The sequence below is a fragment of the Pristiophorus japonicus genome, chromosome 6 (assembly GCF_044704955.1).
Source record: "Pristiophorus japonicus isolate sPriJap1 chromosome 6, sPriJap1.hap1, whole genome shotgun sequence".
In the NCBI taxonomy this organism is placed as follows: Eukaryota; Metazoa; Chordata; class Chondrichthyes; family Pristiophoridae; genus Pristiophorus; species Pristiophorus japonicus.
In genome coordinates this window covers 242,607,247-242,632,639 of record NC_091982.1, presented here as the reverse complement: position 1 = coordinate 242,632,639, position 25,393 = coordinate 242,607,247, and the positions used below count along the sequence as shown (strand labels likewise).

General features: G+C 40.3%; 1 protein-coding gene across 1 annotated transcript; it reads right to left on the bottom strand.

The window, feature by feature from the left end:
- Positions 1-261: 261 nt before the first annotated feature.
- Positions 262-15,691, bottom strand: LOC139265432 (extracellular calcium-sensing receptor-like). Its single transcript, XM_070882435.1, has 5 exons — positions 15,407-15,691; positions 13,485-14,321; positions 12,880-13,104; positions 1,276-1,399; positions 262-1,175 (listed from the first exon to the last, which is right to left on the bottom strand). The coding sequence occupies exons 1-5, from the start codon at positions 15,668-15,670 to the stop codon at positions 262-264; spliced, it is 2,364 nt and encodes a 787-aa protein (XP_070738536.1). The 5' UTR covers positions 15,671-15,691.
- Between the last annotated feature and the right edge of the window lie 9,702 nt (positions 15,692-25,393).

The window sequence follows — 25,393 nt, the reverse complement described above, 5'->3', positions numbered from 1 at the left end:
GTCCAAACAGCAGGCATGCAAGGTTTCCTGTAATGCTTGTAATTGAATTAGCATTTGATCCATTTTTAATGAAAGCAAAAAGCATGCAATGATAACATGTTAGCCAAGAGTTAATGCCTTCGTAATTTTACCAAAATTTCAATGTTTCTGTTTGAAAAGCTTTGCAATATGACTACTGTATAAAAGCGATACACACTGACATTGTAATTTACGTCAAGGAGATAAGAACAAAAAAATTGTCAAACAAAAGTTTATTAGTTCTCAAAGCTTCTTGGAAGACATTTTTCCCATCATATGTTTCCTAGTATTCTCTTCCCTTTTCAGCAGGATAATATAACATTTCGGAGCAAAAATACAGACCAGCAAGGCGAAGCTAGAGGCCAAAATAGCAAACACTTCGACAGCCACCGTGTATTTCCCAGGAGAACTTACATAAGCTGGAATGAAGGTTATCCAAACTGCACAAAAGATAAGCATGCTAAAAGTAATGTGTTTAGCTTCATTGAAATTATCAGGAAGTTGTCGAGCTAGAAAAGCGACCACAAAGCACACACAAGACAGAAATCCAATATAACCCAGTATGCAGTAAAATGCAATTGCAGACCCTACATTGCATTCAAAAACGATTATCTCATTAAAATAATCGCTGTTTTTTAGAGGATAAGGTGGTGATGTGGTGAGCCAGATCATGCACATTAAGCATTGTAGCAAAGTAAGGATTAAAACAGTCAGGCGCTGCTGCACTGGCCCAAACCACTTCATCATGTTGTTGTTGGGAAGTGTTGCCTTAAATGCCAGGACTACAACAATTGTTTTACCCAAAATGCAAGACACGCAAAGAACAAATATAATACCAAATGCTGTGTGACGTAACATGCAAGACCAGACTGAGGGTTCTCCAATAAATGTAATCGAACACAGAAAACAAAGCATTAACGCAAACAGAAGAAGGAAGCTTAACTCTGAATTGTTAGCTTTAACAATTGGAGTGTCTTTGTGAGCAAAGAATGTAACAAATACCATCAAGGTGATGCAGCATCCAAGTAATGCCAGAGCCACTAGAATAATCCCCATGATCTCATGAAAGGATAGAAATTCAATCTCCTTTAGTATACATTGGTCTCGTTGTTGATTGGACTTGTATTCTGTTGGGCATGTAATGCAATTGGTTGAATCTAAAAAGAAATACATTAATATTGAAAAATGATAAATTTGTAAATCAAATGCATGCTAGATGCTTTTCAAATGAACGAAGAGGTGCGAGACACGTCTTACCGGTAATGTTACTAATTTCTCCCTGGGCGCATTGTATGCAATCAAAGCAACATTTGGGTTGCCCTAATCTTGCAGCTTTCCTCGTTCCGGGAGTGCAACTTTCAGAACAAATTGCTTTAGGAACCTTAGGAACAAAATCAAAAATTCTATATTTCAGCTATATTTGAGTTTGCAATTGAAAATTTTGTAAAGATCGGAATGGTCCACTTTGCAAAAGGTGATGGTTATTTCATTTGCAGGAAAGATGGGCACATATGTAGGACGTACCAACATGTTCAATGTTTAAAGTGGAGTGTGGAGATGGAGTGGTAGTTCGCAAAGACAGGGGATCAAGGTTGGATTTCCTTTGAAAAAGGCAAAGGATTGCAATTTTCGACGGGAAACAAACAGTACCCGAGCAGAGAAATATAGAAACATAGAAACATAGAAAATAGGTGCAGGAGTAGGCCATTCGGCCCTTCGAGCCTGCACTACCATTCAATATGATCATGGCTGATCATTTTTGCAACTTTAGTACCCCATTCCTGCTTTCTCTCCATACTCCTTGATCCCTTTAGCCATAAGGGCCACATGTAACTCCCTTTTGAATATATGTAACGAACTGGCTGCAACAACTTTCTGTGGTAGAGAATTCCACAGGTTCACAATTTTCTGAGTGAAGAAGTTTCTCCTCATCTCGGTCCTAAATGGCTTACCTCTTCTCCTTAGATTGTGACCCCTGGTTCTGGAATTCCCCAACATCGGGAGCATTCTTCCTGCATCTAACCTGTCCAATCACATCAGAATTTTATATATTTCTTTGAGATCCCCTCTCATTCTTCTAAATTCCAGCGAATATAATCCTAGTCGATCCAATCTTTCTACATATGTCAGTCCTGCCATCCCGGGAATCAGTCTGGTGAACTTTCGCAGCACTCTCTCAATAGAAAGAATGTCCTTCCTCAGATTAGGAGACCAAAATTCTACACAATGTTCAAGGTGTGTTCTCACCAATGCCCTGTACAACTGCAGTAAGACCTCCCCGCTCATACTCAAATCCTCTCACTCTGAAGGCCAACATGCCATTTGCCTTCTTCACCGCCTGCTGTTCCTGCATGCCAACTTTCAATGACTGAAGTACCAGGACTCCCACGTCTCATTGCACCTCCCCTTTTCCTAATCTGTCACCATTCCGATGATATACTGCCTTCCTGTTTTTGCCACCAAAGTGGATAACCTCACATTTATCTACATTATACTGCATGCTTTTGCCCACTCACGTAACCTGTCCAAGTCATTCTGCAGTCTCTTAGCTTCCTCTTCACAGCTCACACTGCCACCCAGCTTAGTGCCATTTGCAAACTTGGAGATATTGCATTCAATTCCTTTGTCTAAATCATTAATGTATATTGTAAATAGCTGGGGTTCCAGCATTGAACCTTGCAGTACCCCACCAGTCACTGCTTGCCATTCTGAAAAGTACCCATTTATTCCTACCCTTTGCTTCCTGCCTGCCAACCAGTTCTCTTTCCACATCAATACATTACCCCCAATAGCATGTATTTAAATTTTCACACCAATCTCTTGTGTGGGACCTTGTCAAAAGCCTTTTGCAAGTCTAAATACATCACATCCACTGGTTCTCCCTTGTCCACTCTACTAGTTACATCCTCAAAAATTCTATAAGATTTCTCAAGCATGTTTTCCCTTTCATAAATCCATGCTGACTTGGAATTATCCTGTTACTGCTTTCCAAAAGTGCTGCTATTATATCTTTAATAATTGATTCCAACATTTTCCCCACTACCGATGTCAGGCTAACCAGTCTGTAATTCCCTGTTTTCTCTCTCCCTTCTTTTGAAAAAGTGGGATTACATTAGCAACCCTCCAATGCATAGGAACTGATCCAGAGTCTATAGAATGTTGAAAAATGACCAGCAATGCATCCACTATTTCTAGGGCTACTTCCTTAAGTACTCTGGGATGCAGACTATCAGGTCCTGGGAATTTATCGGCTGTCAATCCCATCAATTTCCCTAACACAATTTCCTGACGAATAAGGATTTCCTTCAGTTTCTCCTTCTCGCTCGACCCTCAGTCCCCTCGTATTTCCGGAAGGTTTCTTCCTTAGTGAAGACAGAACCAAAGTATTTGTTCAATTCGTCTTCCACTTCTTTGTTCCCCATTATAAATTCACCCGATTCTGACTGCAAGGGACCTACATTTGTCTTCACTAATCTTTTTCTCTTCACATATCGAAATAAGTTTTTGCAGTCAGTTTTTATGTTTCCTGCAAACTTACTCTCATATTTCCCCCCTCCTAATTAAACCCATTGTCCTCCGTCTCACTAGACCCTTGGTCCCCTAATATTTACAGAAGGTTATTTGTGTCTTCCTTAGGGAAGTAGTTGCAACATCAGTTAGAATAATGAGCAGGAAGGTCAGCAAATTAGTGACCAATGGTAAAGGAATGAGTAGATGGACCTTGCAGAAGAGACAAGGAGAGATGGGGCAAAACTATTGAAAGGCCCTGGTTTGTGTAAGGCTGTGGCAGGATTGGAAATGCTTGCCTTTGTGGGTAATGGAAAGGAGAGAAAGATGAAGAGGCAGCTGAACGGATGGTCTCAATCTTAGAGACAAAGAAAGCCATGAGCTCCTTACTTCTACAGTTGGAGCTGAGATGGAGGAATTTAAGAAGAAAATTTTTAGCAGGAAATTATACGCTGGGGCTCATCTTTGATCTTGAGAATGGTCCTCGAATATTGTTGAGTTTGGCTGAGAACAGTGAGCCCTCATTGTTTGATGTAGTCGAACCTGATCTGGTGACAGATAGCTTAACTGGTTGTTTACCATAGTGTACATTGAATTCTGAGACTATATTTAGTTGCCGGAGTAAATATAGGGCCTTTCCATGGAACTGGCTGGAACAGGAGGGAGTATATTTTTCGATGGGACATGCCTTAAAAGTTGGAGCTGAATGAGTGGTTGAGCAATTTAATTGCTGCAAATGTATTGTGGGAAAAGGAGGGCTATGTGGCCGTCAGTTAAGAGATTGCACATTTAGTTATACGAGATTTTAAAGTGTGTAGACACAGAAAGAAGCGGGATTGAAATGGGTGGGGTGGAGGTAGGTGGTGAGGGATACAAGGAAATAGAGAGGGATGACCATTGGAGTACAGAAGGTATGGAAAATGAGGACATTGATGGGGAGCTGTGATGGGAAAATAACTATAGGTAGCTGTTAATATGGTTAGGAACCAGTGGAGCTTCAATTGGGCCAGATAGCATCCGTTTATCCTAAGCCAAACAAAATGGAGGGCAGGAAGCATATCCACACGTTCAAACTGAAAGGTGCCACGTGGCATATTCGTTAGGAAAAATTTTAAAAATCCTTTACACAGAGATTCGTTTAATTGGTACATGCAGGCAAGTCATAAATATGTTTGTGAGATTTAGGCCTTCACTGGAAATATATTGGAACACACAAACAATAATGTGCCATTGGGCCCATCGAGTATGCTACAATTATGTTATCCATGCTATCTCTTTATCATTTTCATTCCAATTGTCTGCACTACTTTCAGATTCCTAATGGCTTTGGTTCTCCCTTTTAAATATTCAATTGATTCTTAATCAAGCCTTCCGCAGCTTTGCTTTCAACAGCCTTGCAACCTTTAATGTTAATATTTCCTGGATACACCTTTAACCAGCTTAGTTTGAATTTTAAAATTACGTTCCCTTTTTTTTGGATAATGGAAATACAGAGAAGAGTTATTCGCGATAAATTTGTCAATTTCCTTCCTATTTTTAATCCAAGTGTAGCTAGTCTTTCACCGTAGCTCGATCCTTTCATCCTGTGACTAGACTTTTACTCAACATACTGTATTCTTATTAAGTCATAACATCCAACGTGAGCTCAGTAATGCAAATGAAAGCTGACCAAGACTCTTATAGCTTCAGTACTGCAAGTTGTATTTTGCACCTCATGAAGCCTAGCAACGCATTAATCTTCTGATGCCATTTTCATTCTGAGCCTGGATTCAATTATTTATTTGTTTCCCCCTAAATCCTATTCATTGAGTTCCCAGATTGCCCTATTTAGACTGAAGTTCAGATCTTGCCTCAAAAGTATTCTAACCCATAATCTTATGCTGAATTACACCCTTTCTACCACCTACTGGCTAAATCAATTAGGTAAAATTTCGCCTTGTAACAATTTTGTGCTCTTGCATTCACAGTATGGCATTCCTCCTCCGAAAACATTAGCTGAAAGTTTGCAAATGTTCCAACTTACTTTCACATTCCAGTAGTTTACATAAAGAGTGATAAGACTGAACCCCAGTACTGATATGACTCCACTGTTCCTGGTTAAAAATCTCAATTATCTATTGTCCTACATCAAAACCTAACCTATGCCCTGTGGTTGTCTCAGATTTCATGTGCTACAGCAGAATCATGTGAAATATATATTGAACATCCACATACTAGTGTTCCATTATATGTCAGGGGTGGCTCAGCTGCTAACACTCTCACATCTGAGTTGGAATGTTGTTGATACAAACCCCACTCCAGAGCCTTGAGCACACAATCCAGGCTGACATTCTACTGCAGTACGCAGGGAGAGCTCCACTGTCGGAGGTGCCGACTTGTAGATGAGATGTTAAAACGAGGCACTCTCTGCCCACTCAGGTGGCACTAATGCGAAGAATAGCAAAGGAATTCTCCCTCCTGTTCTGACCAATATTTACCCCACAACCAGCACATTCTCACATTCTTATTTGTCGGGTCTGGTTTGCGTAAAATACAGTTCAATCGGTACTTAATTGGCTGTAAAGCATTTTGGGAGTTCCTGATGTCGCAAAAGGCGCCATATAAATGTATGTCTTTATTTTTATAAATCTAAACTCCAAATGTCTTAATTAATGCACTTAGGTTGTGGATACGCATAGTGACTGGAGATATTCTTGTCTCATTGTCTGTTAGCATTATAATTCGGTTTGGCAATGAATTTCAAATAATTTACTTATTATTGGTTTATTATCGGGAACTTTAGCATAGTAGTTATGTTATTAGATTATTAATCCAGAGGCTTGGGCTAATGACCCAGAGACATGAGTTAAAATCCTACAATGGCAGCTGGGAAAGTTCAATTCTGTTAATTTAATAAAATTGGATTTAAAATGCTGGTATCAATAACGGTGAACATGAAACTACCGGATTTTCGTAAAAACCCATCTGTTTCACTAATGGTGTTTAGGGAAGGAAACCTGCCATCCATGCCCATATCCCGTGAAGGAATAATAAAATCCAGTGCACTGGTATACTTCATCATTTCAGATATGACTTTACTCCTGTCGTTAATCTAATTCCAGGTATGCAATTAAAGAAAAAAGAAAAGCATGTATTGCGAAGATAAACAGAGGCAGAGAATCGTAACATTGTGTAGTCTCAGTATCGTTCTCTATCTATTCCTAACTGTAAACATTTGACTCCTCGAAGGTATGTTGCCTCTCTGATGTCAGGGTCAAGGATGCCACTGAATGGTTGTGTGATATATGGAGGGGTGGGAGGTGAGATGTTCAGCCAGAGTTTGTGGTCCATATTAGCACCGGTGACATTGGTGCACAGTGGGATGAGGTCCTACAGGCAGATTTTAGGGAGATAGGAAACAGACTAAAAGGCAGGACCTGAAAGGAATATATCTCTGGTGTACTCCCGGTACTACATTCAAGTGAGTAAAGAAATAGAAGGATGGAGCAGATAACTGCATAGCTGGAGATATGGAGCAGGATGGACGGCTTAGATTCCGAAGGTAATGCTTCAATTTCTGGGTGAAGAATGACCTGTACAAGCCAGAAGGTTTGCATATCAACATGGCCAGGACCAATATCCTCTCAGGGTGAGGGTTTGCTAGTGCTGTTAGGGAGGGTTTAAACTAGCTTGGCAGGGGATGGGAACCTGAGAGCAGATTCAGAAGCGGGAGAAAAAAAAGAAGCAACTGGAAGGCAGAAAATTAGTAAGCGAGTATGGAAGGCAGAGGAATCAAAGGCTAGAAAATGGACAAGGAGGGAGTTTGGCAGTACAAAAATGGTTTATAATTCAATACAAGAAATCTAGGGAATAAGGCAAATGAGGTGAGGGCACTGAGGGACCAGTGAGCGTATGATATTATAGCTATTAGTGACACATGGCTGAAAGAACGGCAAGAAAGTCAGCTTAACATTCCTAGTTGCAAGCTGTTCAGACGGGATAAACAGGGGGATAAAAAAGGAGGGAGGTCGCAATATTGATTAAAGAAGCTATTACAACTGTGAGGAGGGATGATATGTTAGAAGGATCATAAACTACCCTAATAATAACTGGGGGGAAAGTATGTGAATGGTACAGAGGATGTGGAATTCTCTGGAAAGTGAACTGGAAAGGGCTACTTGATGGTAAATCAGTGCCAGAGCAGTGGGAGACATTCAAGCAGGATATCCTGAGGGTTAAGAGCAAGTAAGTTCCATTAAAGAAATAGGGTGGGGCACACAAATCTAGAGACCCCTGGCTGTCAAGCGACATATATGGTAAGATAAAGAAAATAAAGATAAGCTTATGACAGATACCGAGAACTGAATATTGCAGAAACTTTAGAGGAATATAAGAAGTGCAGGGGTGCAATTAAAACATATATCAGGAAAGTGAAGAGAGATCAAGAAAGAATTTTGGCAGAAAAAAACACGGAAAAAAAACAAAGATGTTTTATCAATGCATTAAGAGCAATAAGATAACTACAGAAAGAGTGGGGACTATTTGTGACCACAAAGGAAATATGTGTGAGGAGGCAGAAGATATGCATTTGACTCTTAATGAAGGCTTTTATCTGTTTTCAAAAAAGAGAGGGCAATGCATACATTGCAATCATGGAGGAGGTTTGTGAAATATTAGACAAGGTAAACATAGTGACAGAGGAAGTATTAAGCTGCTTAGCAGCTTTGAAAGTGTATACATTCCAAGGCCCGGAATGAATGTCTTCCAGGCTGTTAAGAGAAGCAAAAGAGGAAATAGCAGAGGCTCTGACCATCATTTTACAGTATGCTCTGGCTACAGGTGTAGTGCCAAAGGACCGGAGGACTGCTAATGTTGTACCTTTGTTTAAAAAGGGATAAAGGGATTGACCGTGTAATTACAGACCAATCAGCCTAATCTAAGTGGTGGGAAAATGTTTGGAAAAAATCCTGAGGGACAGGATAAATCTTCATTTGGAAACACATGGGTTACTCAAGGACAGTCAACATGGATTTGTTAAGGGAAGGTCGTGTCTGACTAACTTGATTGAATTTTTCCAGTAGGTAACCAGGAAGGTCAATGAGGGCAGTGCTTATGATGTAGTGTATATGGATTTAAAGCAAAGCTTTGCATAAGTTCCCATATGGCAGACTGGATACGAAAGTAAGCACCTATGAAAACGTCCATGGGAAGTCGCAAGTTGGATCCAAAATTGGCTCAGAGGCAGGAAGCAAAGGGTAAAGGTTGATGGGTGTTTTTGTGACTGGAATTTTTGTAGTATATATCAATGACTTGGACTTGAGTGTGAGATTATGATGAATAAGTTTTAAGATGAAACTAAAATTGGCTGTGTGGTTGGTAATGAAGAATAAAGCTGCGGACTGCAGGAATATATCAATGCACTGGTCAGGCGGCCAGAACAGGGGCAAATTGAATTCAATTTGGATAAGTGTAAAGTAATGCATTGGGGAAGGTCTAACAAGCCAAAGAAATATACTGAAAAGTGTAGAATAACAAATGGACGTTGGAGTGCAGATCCACAGATCTCTGAGGGTAGCAGGCCAGATAGATAAGGTGGTTAAGAAAGAATATGGAATATTTGCCTTTATTATTTCAGGCATGGGATACAATAGCAAGGACATTATGCTTCAACTGTATAAATCACTGGTTAGGCTGCAGCTGGAGCACTGTGTGCAGTACTGGTTACCACATTACAGGAAATATGTGTTTGCACTGGAAATGGTACAGAGGAGATTTACAAGAATATTGCCTGGACTGGAGAATTTTGGCTATGAGGAAAGATTTGAGATGCTGGGAATGTTTTCTTTGGAACAGGGGATGCTGAGGGGAGATATGATTGAGGTGTATAAAATTCTGAGGGTACTCGACATATTGGATAGGGAGGATCTGTTTCCATTGGCAGAGGGGTCAACATCCAGGGCGTAAAGAGTTACACTAATTGGGATAGGTATAGAGGCGTTATGAGGGGAAATGTCTTTACACAGAGGGTGTTGGTGGTCTGGAACTCACTTCCTGAAAGGGTGGTTGAGGCAAAAATCCTCACTGCATTTAAAAATACTGGGATATGCACTTAAAGAGCCTTAACCTACAGACCAAGAGTTGGAAAGTGGAATTAGGCTGGATAGGTCTTGGACGGCCAGAATGGACGCAATGAGCCAAAATAGCCCCCTTCTGTGCTGTAAATTTATGTGATCCTATGATTCTATAATTCTATGAAATTAGGCCATATGGATTGAACTGAAGTAAAAAAAGTGAAAATTGCACTATTGTCCTTGTACTATAGACCCACAAACAGTCAGAGGGAGATACATGAGCAATACGGAAGGGAGATACGGATGCATTTTTTTTAGAAGTGTAAAAACAATAAGGCAGTAATTGCATGGGATTTCAAATATCCTAATATTGACTGGGATAGAAATTTTGTGAAAGCTATAGAAGGAGCAGAATACCTAAAATCCATTCAGGAGAACTTTTTAGTCAGTATGTAGCAAGCCCAACATGAGAAGGTTACCGGTTCTGGACTTAGTTTTGGGGACTGAAGCTGGGCAGATGTAAGGGGTATCGGTAGAAAAGCATTTTGGTGCATAACGCAGTTAGATTCAGATTAGTTCTGGAAAAAGGCCAAAGATAGACCAGGAATAAACGTTCTCAATTAGGGAAAAGCTAAGTTTACCAAGGTGAGATGTGAGGTTTCAGAGCAGATAACAAGGGCTCAGTACTGCACAAATCTTGGAGTATAGAAAGTGCTAGGATGAAATTAAAAAGGAAATTAGGAAAGCAAAGAGAGGGCATGAAAAATTATTGCCAATTAAAATCGAGGAAAACCCAAAGATGTTTTATAAATATATAACAAGAGGATAACTAAAGAAAGAGTAGGGCCTATTAGAGACCATAAAGATAACCTATGTGTGGATGCAGAAGATGTGGGTATGGTCCTTAATGAAACCTTTACACCTGTTTTCACAAAAGAGAGGAACGATGCAGACACTACAATCAAGGAGAAGGAGTGTGAAATGTTAGATGAAATAAACATAGTGAAAGAGGAATTATTAAGGGGCTTAGCATCTATGAAATTGGATAGATCTCCAGACCCGTAAGAAATGTATCCCAGGCGGTTAATGGAGTCAAGAGAGGAACTAACACTGGCTCTGAACATCATTTTCCAATCCTCTCTGACTACAGCCGGGCCACTGATAGCATTGTACCAATGTTTAAAAAGGGAGGGAGGGATAGACCGTATAATTACACTTCAGTCAGCCTAACCTCGGTGCTCGTAAAATTATTGAAAACAAATTGAGGTATAGGATAAATCTTAATTGTGAAAGGCACGGATTAATCAATGACAGTCAGCATGGATTTGTTAAGAGAAGGTCGTATCTAATTAACATAATTGCATTTTTTGAGGACATAACGCGGATGTTCGATGAGGGTAATGCATTTGATGTAGTCTCTATGGATTTTAGGAAGGCTTTTTATAAGGTCCCACATGGTAGATTGGTGATGAAAGTAAACGCCCATGGGATCCAAGGCAAAGTGGGAAGTTGGATCAAAAATTGGCTCAGAGGCATGAAGAAAAGGTTAATAGTTGATGGGTGTTGTGTCTATAAGGCTGTTTCCAGTGGGGTTTGGCAGGGTGTAGTATTAGGTCTTTTGCTCTTTGTGGTATATATCAATGATTTTGACTTGAATGTAGGGTGCATGATTAAGAAGTTTGCAGATGTTTAAAAAATTGGCTGTGTGGTCGATAATGAAGTAGAAAGTTGTAGACTGCAGGAATATATCAATGAACTGGTCAGGTGAACAGAACAGTAGCTAATCGAATTCAATCCAGTGATGTGTGAGGTAATTCATTTGTTGAAGGCTAACAAGGCTAGGGAATGCACAATACATGTAGTACAATGAGAAGTGTAGAGGAACAGATGCACGTTGGAGTGCATGTCGACAGATTCCTGAAGGTAGCATGCCAGGTAGATCAGGTGGTTCAGAAGGCATATAGGATACTGTACAAAACACTACTTAGGCCACAGCTAGAGTACTGCGTGCAGTTTTGGTCACCACATTACAGGAAAGATGTGATTGCACTGGAGAGGATACAGAGGAGATTATAAGGATGTTGCCTAGACTGGAGAATTTTAGCTATGAGAAAAGATTGGATATCTGGGCTTGTTTTCTTGGAACAGCGGTGACTGAGAGGAGACCTAATTGAGGTGTACTAAATAATGAGGGGCCTAGATAGACGTAATAGGAAGGAAGTATTTTGCTTAGCAGAGGGGTCAATAACCAGGGGCATAGATTTAAATTAAGTGATTTAAAGGGGATTTGATTAGAATCTTTTACAATAAGAAGGTGGAGGCATCAAACACTCACTGCCTCAAAGTTTGGAAAAGGCAGAAACACTCAAAACATTTAAAGAGTACATGGATATGCACTTAAAGTGCTGTAATCTACAAGGCTATGGATCAATGGCCGGAAAGCGGATTAGGTTGGTAAGGCTCTTTTTCGGCCAGCACGGACACGATCGGCCGAATGGCTTCCTTCTATGCTGTAAATTTCCATGATTCTATGAAGTGGATATGCGAGTGTGAAAACTACCGTTGGTGTCAGTATCTTTATATAAGTTGAACCAAAGTACAACAACAACAATGTGCATTTCTGGAGTACCTTTAGCATAGTAAGACTTCCTAAGGCGCTTCAGGGGAGCATAATCAGACAAAATATGACACCTAGCCAATGAAACAGACATTGGGACAGGTGATCAAACGCTAGCGCAATGTGATAGCTTCAGAAGAGCATCATAGAGAAGGAAAGAGTGGTAGAGAGGCGTTCAGGTTCAACTATTTTAGTTGTGCACTTTAAACAAATGCCCGCTGCAAGGGGGGTCACACTCCAAAATAAATGTTTTCCAGTGCCCCCTCTTTTTATTTTTTTGGCGGGGGGGGGGGGGGAGGGAGATTAGGGCATTAAAAACAGAAATTAGGCGGACAGGTTCAAGAATGTGGCGCGTAGACAGCTGAAAGCAATGGAGGGGATTGAAGATATTAAGATAGGGTGAGGCGAGGCTATGAAGGTACTTGAACAGTCAATGATCAGATTATTTAAGAGTGGCGTTGTGAGCGGTCCCTGCCTTCTAAAGTTGTCTCACGGTATTACTTGCGAAAAGTAAAATAGAATCTGTTCGTTAATCTATCCCATAGTGGCGTAACTCTCACACCTCGGTCTGAAGCCAATTTCATATCTAGGTAGTGTTACAATACATGTTCGCTTTGTTTACAAATAGACTCAGTTGAATAAACATCTGTAACGTTTGCGAGTTTAAAATGTGAGAATAAGCCTTACCGTAGTCAGACCTCCATTCCATACGATTGATTTATCGGATAATATAAATTTCTGACCTGTAGGAGCATCTCCATCATAGTGTCCAACAGTTACAATATCAGCACCGAGGTGAGTAGGCTGCCAGTTTACGATGTCATATGTCGCTACCGGGTCACCATTACTATCAAAATATATTTTTTCACCGATCTTTGTCTTGAAGTTTACTCTTTTCATGTAATGTAGAAGCTAGATCAGAAATTCATAATGTAGTAAAACACTATATTGTGTCTGCATTTCGAAGAGAAGCAGGCAAGATTCTCCCACTATCTTGGGCCAATATTTATCCCTCAACCAACAGTACAAAACAGCTTATTTTCTGTTTGTGGGAGCTTGCTGTGTGCAAATTGACGGCAGCGTTTCCTATATTACAAAAGTGCCTACACTTCAAAATTGCTTCATTTTCTGTAAAGCGCTTTGGAACGCTATATAAATAATTTTTTTTCTTTATTTCAGTAGTCCTTGAAACATTCAGTTATATAGCTTTATTTACATACATCACTATCGCTCATGTAATAAATTATTAACGAGTTTATTTTCCTATAGCAGTTATTAGCAAAAGTATTTACCTGCCACGGTTGAAAGTTTGAAATATTTGCACAAGTGTTATTGGCAAATGGTCCAGTGCCAGTTTTACATGTGAACATGTCATGAAGAGCGTGAGCAATAGCGTAGGTCGATTTATACACATTGTAAGTAACTCTGTACTCAGACACATCTGTAAAATCGTTGTGTGCATTCTGTAGATTTTCTTTTCCAGTGCATTTCTTAAACCGTGAATCAGGTTCAAAGTCGTCTAATTTGTTTTCTGCATTTCTTAAGGTACAGCTGAACGCTCTTTCCCAAAACTCTTCCATTAAAAGGTTTCCCGGGTATACAGATAGGTGAGCCTGCATTAGAAATTCTTTCAATCCCGGCACATGAACTTTTCGAATCGCAATTCCAATTGTGCCAACAACGAATAGTCTACTTTCTTCAGGGGGCAGAACTGTGGTTGTGACCCAAGCCTCGCTTCCTATCCATTGTATGCCAGTAACATTCTGTCGTGCAATCTCCTGTAGTAAAATGCTCATATCTGTTTGTGCAAGGAAGGCTAAAATGACTTTTGTGGAAGATTTCTTTATAATGTCTATAGTTTGAAGTAATCTTTTCCTTGGGTATGTTATGTGAAAAGACTCAGAGAAAGCGATACAAATACCCAACTCTTGTACAGCCTCCGTGAAAGCTTGCATCCCAAAATTACCATAGTCATCGTCGCTTCTAATTGTTCCAATCCAGGTCCATCCAAAATGTTTTATAAGTTGAGCTAAGGCTCTGACCTGAAAGTAATCACTCGGTATAGTTCTAAAAAATGAAGGATATTCATGTCTGTTGCTCAGGCATGCACATGTAGCGACGTAGCTAACCTAGAAATAAAATACAATCATATCAAATAATACAGGTTAATACTGCAAAGTTCGTAGTTCACGTTAGATATCAAGGGTAATAAGCAAATGTAGAAATTTCACAACTATAATTGTAATTACCATTTTGCTGTAAGAATTTATATAATACAATACGCATAGCTTATCTTCATTAATCATTGACAACTCTTCTTTGGTAACATCTACAAACCACAAATGTATGCTTCAGATTTGGCTTAGATTTGTTTTTAATTTTCAGCCCTTCTTTAATATTCTTTATTAAAAGTCACAAATAGAAATATAATTATCGTTCTCAATAATATAACTTGAAATCAGTTTTGGTCTGAAAATGAATCATTACACTTAAAAAAGGAAATGCACTTCAGGCAAATTGATCAACTGCCTTTATACAAAAGCAGTAATAAGTATAAATCTCGGATGGCCTTAGGCACAACAGATAAACAATCACAAAGTTAGCCACAGAGAAACATTTGGTTAAGCACATTTTTGACTACGTATTATACTTTAAGAATTCAATAAGAACAAATAACGGTAATAATAAGAACAAATTAGGGTAATACTAGGAAGAATTGATTGATTTTAGTTAGATTTTCAATTGTACATTTCAAATCAGCCACAAAACATAAACGATCCAAGAATTTGGGCTGGTTAACTGGATATGTTAAGGTGTGGGTTATCGTTTTTATCTGCATATTTGAATACATAGCTATTAGAAAATTTAAATAAATGCCCCACTAGTTTAAACGTTTTCATGCTGAACGGAATGAGTTATTTATAAATGACAGAACGCTCCAAAATCTTGATATTGCAAGTATCCACGAGCCGTTCAATTAATTCATAATATTTTAAATGAGCAATGGAATGTGCAAATAACACCTGAAAACAGCTGCACATAGACAGCAGAACGTTTTAATTTTAGTCGTATTTATGACAGTGCTTTTGTGATTAAATAAAATGTCAGTTGTTTAAATCAGTATTTTATGAGATTCTGAAGCTGAGGACAATTACATGTTCATTTACCCCATTATTATGCATCAGCCGTTATAATTTTTTATTAAATAGCTTACCACAGGGATCCTAAAGGGGCCAATTAAAGACGCGATTGCTAACGTCTGTGATGATCCAGAATCACCAACAATAGCAGGAACAACGGGAGCTCTTTTGCAACTAAAATCTGAAGATGTGGTTTCAAGTTTGTTTAAAAACTCAAAGGCCGCTTTTATTGAAACAGCGGGCATACCGCAAGAATCATAAATCCAGTAACCCAGCTTAACGTTAGACAGCAGATCTGGGTTCTTGTTGATTTCTTCTATTGCAAAAATCATCGCCATTGCAAAACGAAAAAGTCTGAACCGAAAGCTGTGGAAAACACATTTGTATATTGATGAAAACGAGGAATTTATGTTTAGGGAAAAAATTGCTAATAACTCCAGACAAAGAAAAAAAGCACAATTAAGTAGAAAACAGTGTTTTGGGATTAAGATACATTTTTATTTAGAAACACTACAGTACGGTATTAATCATTCGCCTCAAGAATTAAGATAATCGATTGTTTATAATAGATACATATGGTCTATATTAACATCAGCTTCTCTAGCCTTAAATTCGTATCGGTTAATGTTATGTTTTAAAAAGAATTTATTTTAAAAAATCGCAATTAAATCATTTGAAGCCTAGAATTCTAAGTAGTAATATCCATGATCAATGGGATACGGTCTTGAGGCATATTGGCCCAGTAACGAAAGGGAAAGAACCAGCAATTATTTCACTTAGCAAATTATATCTATTCTCTTATTATAATGGGTAAAACTGCTCGAACAGAGAGTACATAATAGATTATTGTAGCAATTGGATCACCGACATATTGATATTTTGAAGATATTGTGAATGCTGTCGATTAATGAGATTCAAAGGGTATACATCGACTTTTGGGGCTACCTTGGTGAAATTTCTTGCAGATTATGCCAAAAACGCAGTGTCTACGACAAAACAACTCGCATTTATGTAGCGCCTTTAAAATAGTAAAATATCCCACTGTGCTTCACAACCGCGTTATCAAACTAAATTTGACAGCGAACCACATAGGGAGATAGTGGGACAGATGACCAAACGCTTCCTCAAATAGATAGATTTTAAGGAGTCCCTTACAGGAGAAGAGGTAGAGAGATAGAGAGGTTTAGGGACGGAATTCAAGAGCTTCGGATCACGGCAGCTGAAAGCCAGCCAATGGTGGAGGGATTAAAATCGGATGTCAGATACAAGAGGTCAGAACTGTTTAAGCGCAGATATGGAGGGCTGTAGGGCTGGAGGAGATTACAGAGATAGTGAGGGACGAGTATATGGAGGGATTTGAAAACAAGAATAAGGATTTTAAATTCGAAGTGTTCCTTAAGAAGGAGCCAATGTAAATCACCGAGCACAGGGGTGATGGGTGAACTGGACTTGGTGCGAGTTAGGAGAGAGGCAGCAGAGTTTTGGATGAGCTTAATTTTATGGAGTGAGGAAGATGGCAGACCGGCCAGTAGTGCGTTGGAATAGTCAACGCTAAAGGTAAAAAAGGCATGCCATATATCACGACAGCCTTACTGCTCTCCAGACTAGTTCACTTTAACTGCCTACAAAGGAAAAGCAACGTGCGTAGCTGGATCATTGTACTGCACCTACATCAACTGTATGATATGATAGCATGCGTGAAGGAAACATGACACATTGGTGGAAGGAATCATCGGGTCGAGACTGGAGAAATGGTAAACATGTCAGAAAAGAATAGTTGAAGATTTCACTAGAAGTATCGAACAGAAGAAGATTCCATCAATACTTTTACAAAGTCGCTGCAAATAGCATTAACAAAGTCACCACGACTAACAACCAGGAGATTTTTTACCCCAATTTTCAAATCACGGAAATTGCTTTAAAAAATAATTTTAACCCAGCTTTAATTTCAGTCAGAATGCACGCGGTTTATCTCTTCCACCTCGGCAATTTTTAGCATGAGTTTATATATTGAGTGCTTAGAGTATATTCACTGGATTCTGCCCACGCGGAGATCATTAATGACTTGTCGAACAGAATACACCGAATAACGATTAAGACCAATTGTAATGGTGTACATTGCTAGAACTGCAGGACAGACAATTATCAGCTAAGAATCAAATTTGAGATATTTCTGCTCTGTATGTTTCTCTTACTCACCAGGTAAACTCAAGGTGTCGCCGCCTAAGCAGACATATTCTATGTTTAGACATTGAATTCATACACATTAGCTCAAATGTGTCAAATAGTAAGAGTATATTTGCAATATTTCAGTCCAATTTGCTTCAAGAGACCATAAAAACATTAATTTATAAAAAATATCGGGTGAAAAAATTCCATCGGGCGGTTATGTATAATGTCAACTATATTATTTCCATTTGTTCCACTTTACTTCATAGAATAACATACAATTTGCAGCACGGGAACTGGACTATCGGCTCAACTAATCCATATCGGTGATTATGCACCACAGGAGCCTCCTCCCATCCTACTTCATCTAACTTCATCAAGATAACCTTTCCACTCATGTACTTATCTAGATTCCCATTTAATGCATGTAGGCTATCCGCCTCAATTACTCCATGTGGTAGCGAGTTGAGCAGCATATCAGTCTCTCGCTTAAATCGATACGTTAAATTCTTCTGTGGAGAACCCGAACTGGAACACGCATTCGCACCATGTGATACTACGTATAATTCATGGCCATTGTACAGCTGGTATTAGTGGTAACAATCCAAAACACATGTGACCATTTTAGTGATATTTTATCTGAAGCTAATAACTTTACTAAATGGTGTATAATTTTCTCAAGACTTTCTTTTGTCATGTTAAACTAAAGCTCTCTGGATCTAGATAAGAGGGGGTATGACACAGGGGGGTAGAGAATTCACTGAATACATGGTAAATGGAGCTCAATCGTTTGTATTTCTCTTGATTTGCAATCTTAAAGCACTGATGTCAGCAAATAGGTCGATCAAATAGAATCATAGTTAATTGACAAAACATTAGAATCTGACATTCATGAATGTAGGAAAAAATATATGTATATATATAATATTAATTAGCAAATAATTTAAAATAAACACAAAAAGAGAATTACAGTTTACTAACGTTGTACATTTTACCGCTTTTGGTTGCGATCTGAACGAGATATCTTGATCTTCCACATCGACATGGACACTGAAAGCTCCGCCCAGCACGATATCTGCATCCTTAGACAACCCGAGTAAGTCAAATTTTCCCCAACGTTTGCAGGCTGGTTCAGCCGTCAACCGGACAGGGACAAGGATATATAATAACAACACAGAGAATAACAGATAATCCATCCTCATTATATGTGGCTGGTGTTATTCCAAAGTACTGCTTTGCTAGCCCTCTTTATATACTTTTGGATGCGGAACGTTTCCTTACATTGATCTAAAGCTTCAAAAATCTTTAACAAATTAGCAACAAGACCCAAAAGGAAATCATGTAGCACTTGACTTTGCCTGAAGGGGGAACAACATAATTAAAAATTGCGAGTGAACAAAATTAATGGCATAGTCATGACCGAAACATCCCTAGTGTGCTCGGATTCAATAGCAAAGAGTAACCCGTTAGTTCTCACAAATCCTTTGGGTGGTGCGGTGAAGTCTAAAATGTTTGAGTGCATATGTTTCACTTTGAATCCAAGACGGAAAACGTTATTCCATAAGCGATGGCACCTTATAACATCAATCATGATCAGTCGACATTAAGACTCCGTTGTTTAAATCCCATTGCATGCAAAATTAAATGGATAAGAGCGCACGATACCGAGGCAATCGGCAATACTCCTTTGTTATTTATTCTATTCCCATATTGCGTTATAATTTCAAAGGAATATAAAACTCGGGGGGCGGGGTGCGGGGAGTGCGATTTATTGTGGTCTTGTACTAAAATTACAAACACTTCATTTTGAATCGATTAAGGACGCCGTTCTAGTCGGTGAAATTATCCTCTGTGGGCAATGGGGACATTGTTATAGCATCTTTTCGGAAGCATGCCCGACCGCGTTAGGCGCATTTCAAAAATGGAAGGCCCAAGTTTGGACAGAAGTAAGGTTGCCTCTTCCCCTGATTATAGAATTGCCAAGTACCAATGTGTGACTCTTCACGTTGATAAGCCTTACTTCCATTGTGTCATGTTGTTACTCTTGATTATTATCCCATTTGTCTCCGTCCTTCTCGTCAACTTAAATGATTGGAATACCTATTGGAGAATTCCAGACCCATGCAAACGTTCTCTGATGTTCCATCCTGTCTCCCCCTCCTTCTCGTTGCATAACACGACCGATTAAACTCCCTCCCAAAATTCACATATTCACACACCTATCTTCGCAGAATGCAGTCAGCCAGGCCTTTACCTCAGCATGTTTCTGCTAGGCTAATGCAATCATCTTACACTTCGTGCATGCGTACACTTCAGGGTAATTTTGTAGATTAAGAAATAACCATAAGATGCATGCAACATGTATACAACTGGTTGGTTTGCATGGGTCACTTGATGGCAATCCCGCCGGTGTAGCACAGCGGTTAGGCTTCAAGGCAAGTGAACAGTCTCGGCTTCAGCGAAATACTGACGGAGCGTCGAAGGTGCAGTCCTTCCGCCGAGTCCTGAAGCTGAAAACCTAAATACCAGTTCTATTTGTTCTGGTGGAAGTAATTCATGGAGCAGGAAATGTTTACTGTATCATAGTTATCATTCCTTCTTTCACAATCACCAGCAGTTCTTCATGTCACTGCTGTTTATGGAGCCTCCTTGTGAACGACGTAGCTGCGGTTCCTCGACGCATCAATGCACAATAAAGTCCATTGTACCTATGCTGCGTTGCTACTCCAAAATGTACAATTATTAAGTTTTACTTTAAAAAATTTAATATATCTATCTTTGTTAGTTCGTCAATTTGGAATGATTTGTTATTTTATGGGCTAGGTAATGTGCTCCATAACGCCGAATTTTTCAGAGCTCCTTGTGCCGTTTTGTGTCGAAAATTGCGTCTGAACCACGTGCGCACACATCTGGTTCGGAGCACGCTGGACACCATCTTGGTGAGAGTGGTATGGCCGCGTTAGGTGCTTGCGCAGCATATATCTAGAGTTGGAGAACGTGACACCAATCAGCGTGCAATGTTGAATTGGCCAGCACTGCCATTTTCGTCCCCATGCTGGATCTAACTAATTGTCATTTAGAAAGACACGGGTCAATCTAGGACAGTCAGCATGGATTTGTTAAGGAAAGCTCATGTCTGACTAACTTGATTAAATAATTTGAATAGCAACAGGAGGGTTGATGAGGGTAGTGCGATTGATGTAGTCGACATGGATTTTAGGTAGACCTTTGTCAAAGTTCCATATTGCAGACTGCTCAGAAAAATAAGAGCCCATGCTATCCAAGGGAAAGTGGCAAGTTGAATCCAAAATTGGCTCAGTCAAAGGAAGCAAAGGCTAATGGTTGAGGGATGTTTTTGTGACTGCATAGCTGTTGCCAGTGAGGTACAGCAGGGCGCTGTACTAGGTGCCTTGCTTTTTGTGGTATATATCAATGATTTAGACTTCAATGTAGGGGGGCATGATTAAGAAGTTTGTGGACGGTACAAAAAATGGCTGTGTGGTTGAGCATCAGGGAGATAGCTGCAGACTGCAGGAAGATATCAATGTGCCAGAAAAGTTGTTCCCCTCTTGGCATGCAGTATGAGCATTAAATGGAGCAGAGGTGCAAAGAGGATAAGTTGAATCAATGGATGGAGGAGGAAGGGGAGAAGTGCTCTCTGAAGGAGACCTTTCTTATCTACCGTCTTCTGAGACCAATATTCTTACCTCAGCCTGAGCCAAGAGCAGAGGTTGTGATGCCTATGCTATACGAAGGAGGTGCTCAAAGAACTCTGCCAGCTCTTGCAAGCAAACCTGCAGCCTGACACCAGAGCAAAGATAGTGCTAATGGTTTTTAAAGTAACCGTAGTTATGCATTCCTTTGCATCGGGATCCTTCAAGGCTGGAGAAAGCAGCATCTGTAACATAGAAACATAGAAACATAAAAAAAGCGCAGAAGGAAGCAATTTCAAACCACCGTGTCCAGACCGGCCAACAAAGAGCTGCATGGCCCTCGGTCAGCAGCCCTGAAGGTTACATATAAACCTATGAAAAATGAACAATGGCAGAATGGTAAACAGCACCCAGACCACCAGTCTGCCCCACACAACTGCGACACCACTTAAACTGAAACTTTCTACATTCCACCCCAACCTCAGCCATCTGATCTCCAGGGAGAGACAAAAACCAGATAAAAACCCAGACCAAGTGGGGAAAAAAATCTAGGAAAATTCCTCTCCGACCCATCCAGGTGATCGAATCTAGTCCAGGACAAGACCCTGGCCATATTCGATTCTCTGCAATATTTACCATCATAGCTGCACCAGCTATTACGAGGTTATCCAGTCTAATCCCAATTACCAGACATAGGTCCGTAATCCTGCAGCTTGCGGCACTTTAAGTGTACATCCGACTACCTTTTTAAATGTGGTGAGGGTTGCTGCATCCACCACCCTTCCAGGCAGTGAGATCTAGTCACCCACAACCCTCTGCGTGAAGAAGCCCTCTTGTAAATCCCCGCTGAACTTTCCACCAACCACGTTAAAACTATGCCCCACTCATAATAGACACCTCTACCAATGGAAGTAGGCCTTTATTATTCACAATATCCAGGTACCCCAAAATTTTGTACACCTCAATGAGACCTCCTCACAACCTTCTGTGTTCCAATGAGAATAAACCCAGCCTATCCAATCTTTCCTCATAACTAAGATTCTCTGTTCCTGGCAACATCCGAGTAAATCTCCTCTGGACTTTATCTAGTGCAGTCACATTCTTCCTATAATACAGCAACTGGAACTGCACAAAGTACTCCAACTGTGGCATAACCAGAGCATTGTACAATTTAAGCATAACCCCCCTGCTCTTACATTCTATGCCTCAGCCAATAAAGGCGAGCAATCCATATGCCTTCTTATCCAACTTATCCACCTGGCCTGCTACTTTCATGGATCTGCGGACAAGCACTCCAAGGTCCTTTTTTTCATCTACATTATTAACTGGCCTACCGCTTAATTTGTAAACCATTTCCTTATTAACCCTCCCAAAGTGGTTCACACTTCCCCGAGTTAAATTCCATTTGCCACTGCTCTGCCCACCTGACCAGTAGATTGAAATCCTCCTGCAGTCCATTACGTTCCTCTTCATTATCAATCACACAGCCAATTTTAGTATCATCTGCAAACTTTTTAATCATACTTCCTATATTCAAATCTAAATTATTGATAAAGACCACAAAAAGCAAGGGATCCAATACTGAAACCTGTGGAACCCCACTGGAAAAGTCAGAAAAACATTCACTAAGGAGGACAGTATTCACTAAGGAGGACACAAACAACCTTCCGGATATAAAAGAGGTCGGAGGGTCTAGTAAGGAGGAGGAACTGAGGGAAATCCTTATTAGTTGGGAAATTGTGTTGGGGAAATTGATGGGATTGAAGGCCGATACATCCCATGGGCCTGATGGACTGCATCCCAGAGTACTTAAGGAGGTGGCCTTGGAAATAGTGGATGCATTGACAGTCACTTTCCAACATCCCATTGACTCTGGATCAGTTCCTATGGAGTGGAGGGTAACCAATATAACCCCACTTTTAAAAAAAGGAGAGAGAGAGATAACAGGGAATTATAGATCGGTCAGCCTGACATCAGTAGTGGGTAAAATGATGGAATCAATTATTAAGGATGTCATAGCAGTGCATTTGGAAAGAGGTGACATGATAGGTCCAAGTCAACATGGATTTGTGAAAGGGAAATCATGCTTGACAAATCTTCGGGAATTTTTTGAGGATGTTTCCAGTAGAGTGGACAAGGGAGAACCAGTTGATGTGGTATATTTGGACTTTCAGAAGGCTTTCGACAAGGTCCCACACAAGACATTAATGTGCAAAGTTAAAGCACATGGGATTGGGGGTAGTATGCTGACATGGATTGAGAACTGGTTGTCAGACAGAAAGCAAAGCGTAGGAGTAAATGGGGACTTTTCAGAATGGCAGGCAGTGACTAGTGGGGTACCGCAAGGTTCTGTGCTGGGGCCCCAGCTGTTTACACTGTACATTAATGATTTAGACGAGGGGATTAAATGTAGTATCTCCAAATTTGCGGATGACACTAAGTTGGGTGGCAGTGTGAGCTGCGAGGAGGATGCTATGAGGCTGCAGAGCAACTTGGATAGGTTAGGTGAGTGGGCAAATGCATGGCAGATGAAGTATAATGTGGATAAATGTGAGTTTATCCACTTTGGTGGTAAAAACAGAGAGACAGACTATTATCGGAATGGTGACAGATTAGGAAAAGGGGAGGTGCAAAGAGACCTGGGTGTCATGGTACATCAGTCATTGAAGGTTGGCATGCAGGTACAGCAGGCGGTTAAAAAAGTAAATGGCATGTTGGCCTTCATAGCGAGGGGATTTGAGTACAGGGGCAGGGAGGTGTTGCTACAATTGTACAGGGCCTTGGTGAGGCCACACCTAGAGTATTGTGTACAGTTTTGGTCTCCTAACCTGATGAAGGACATTCTTGCTATTGAGGGAGTGCAGCGAAGATTCACCAGACTGATTCCCGGGATGGTGGGACTGACCTATCAAGAAAGACTGGATCAACTGGGCTTGTATTCACTGGAGTTCAGAAGAATGAGAGGGGACCTCATAGAAAGGTTTAAAATTCTGACGGGGTTATACAGGTTAGATGCACGAAGAATGTTCCAAATGTTGGGAAGTCCAGAACCAGGGGACACAGTCTAAGGATAAGGGGTAAGCCATTTAGGACCGAGATGAGGAGGAACTTCTTCACCCAGAGAGTGGTGAACCTGTGGAATTCTCTACCACAGAAAGTTGTTGAGGCCAATTCAATAAATATATTCAAAAAGGAGTTAGATGAAGTCCTTACTACTAGGGGGATTAAGGGGTATGTCGAGAAAGCAGGAATGGGGTACTGAAGTTGCATGTTCAGCCATGAACTCATTGAATGGCGGTGCAGGCTAGAAGGGTGAATGGCCTACTGCTGCACCTATTTTCTATGTTCTATGTTTCTATCAACCTTTACCCTTTGCTTCCTGTCTCTCAGCCAATTTTGGGTCCAACTAGCCACTTTGACATGGATCTCATGGGCTTTAAACTTTATGAGCAGTCTACCATGTGGGACCTTATCAAAAGCTTTGCTAAAGCCCATATTCACTGCATCGTATGCACTACTGTCATCGACCCTCTTGGTTGCCTTCTCAAAAATTTCAATCAGGTTAGTCAAACACCATCTTTCCATATCAAATCCGTGCTAACTGTCCCTAATTAATCTTTGCCTTTCCAAATGTAGATTTATCCTGTCTTTCCGGATTTTTTCCAGTAATTTTCCCACCACTGAGGTTAGGCTGACAGCCCTGTTATTACACGGCCTATCACTTTCTCCCTTCTTGAGCAAGGGTGTATTGTATGCGATTAATCACATAGTGTTAATTATGATATTTAGTCATTCACAGTGTGTCTCTGCTCCATGGTTCGTGGATAGAAAGAGAGAGAAAGCGACCTTGGACGCACATGAACTTGTTATGAGACGGTCCGTAGCTCGAGGTCTCATGCTTTGTGGACAAGCACGTGGGGCCTTACAGATTAGGAGTTGGCCAGAAGCCACATGCACCCATGTTTTGTTCAATAGTATGTTTAATTGTTAGTATAAAGATACAGCACTGTCCCGTAGCTCTTTGAACTTCACCTTGGACTGTGATTCACGAGTGGTGCCGGGACCCCCAAAGCTCCAGACCAGCCGTCGCTTGTGGAGTTCCCGACGGGCGGAAGGCCGTGAGCGTTGTTGCATCTTATCATACTTCTCTTTTCTTCATAAACTGTATTATTAATGTTTCTTTTCTCTCAGTAAACGGTATCTTATTCTTTACTTCATTTGTCTTGTCTCTTATTTAAC

What these genes read in the sequence shown, in the direction of transcription:
- LOC139265432 (XM_070882435.1), bottom strand. Translation starts at nt 15,670, where the DNA reads ATGGCGATGATTTTTGCAATAGAAGAAATCAACAAGAACCCAGATCTG. An exon ending in GGAATGGAGGTCTGACTACG is followed by an intron (nt 1,400 to 12,879) that starts GTAAGGCTTATT and finishes TTTGTTCCTAAG; the next exon opens with GTTCCTAAAGCAATTTGTTC. An exon ending in AGAAATTAGTAACATTACCG is followed by an intron (nt 1,176 to 1,275) that starts GTAAGACGTGTC and finishes ATTTCTTTTTAG; the next exon opens with ATTCAACCAATTGCATTACA.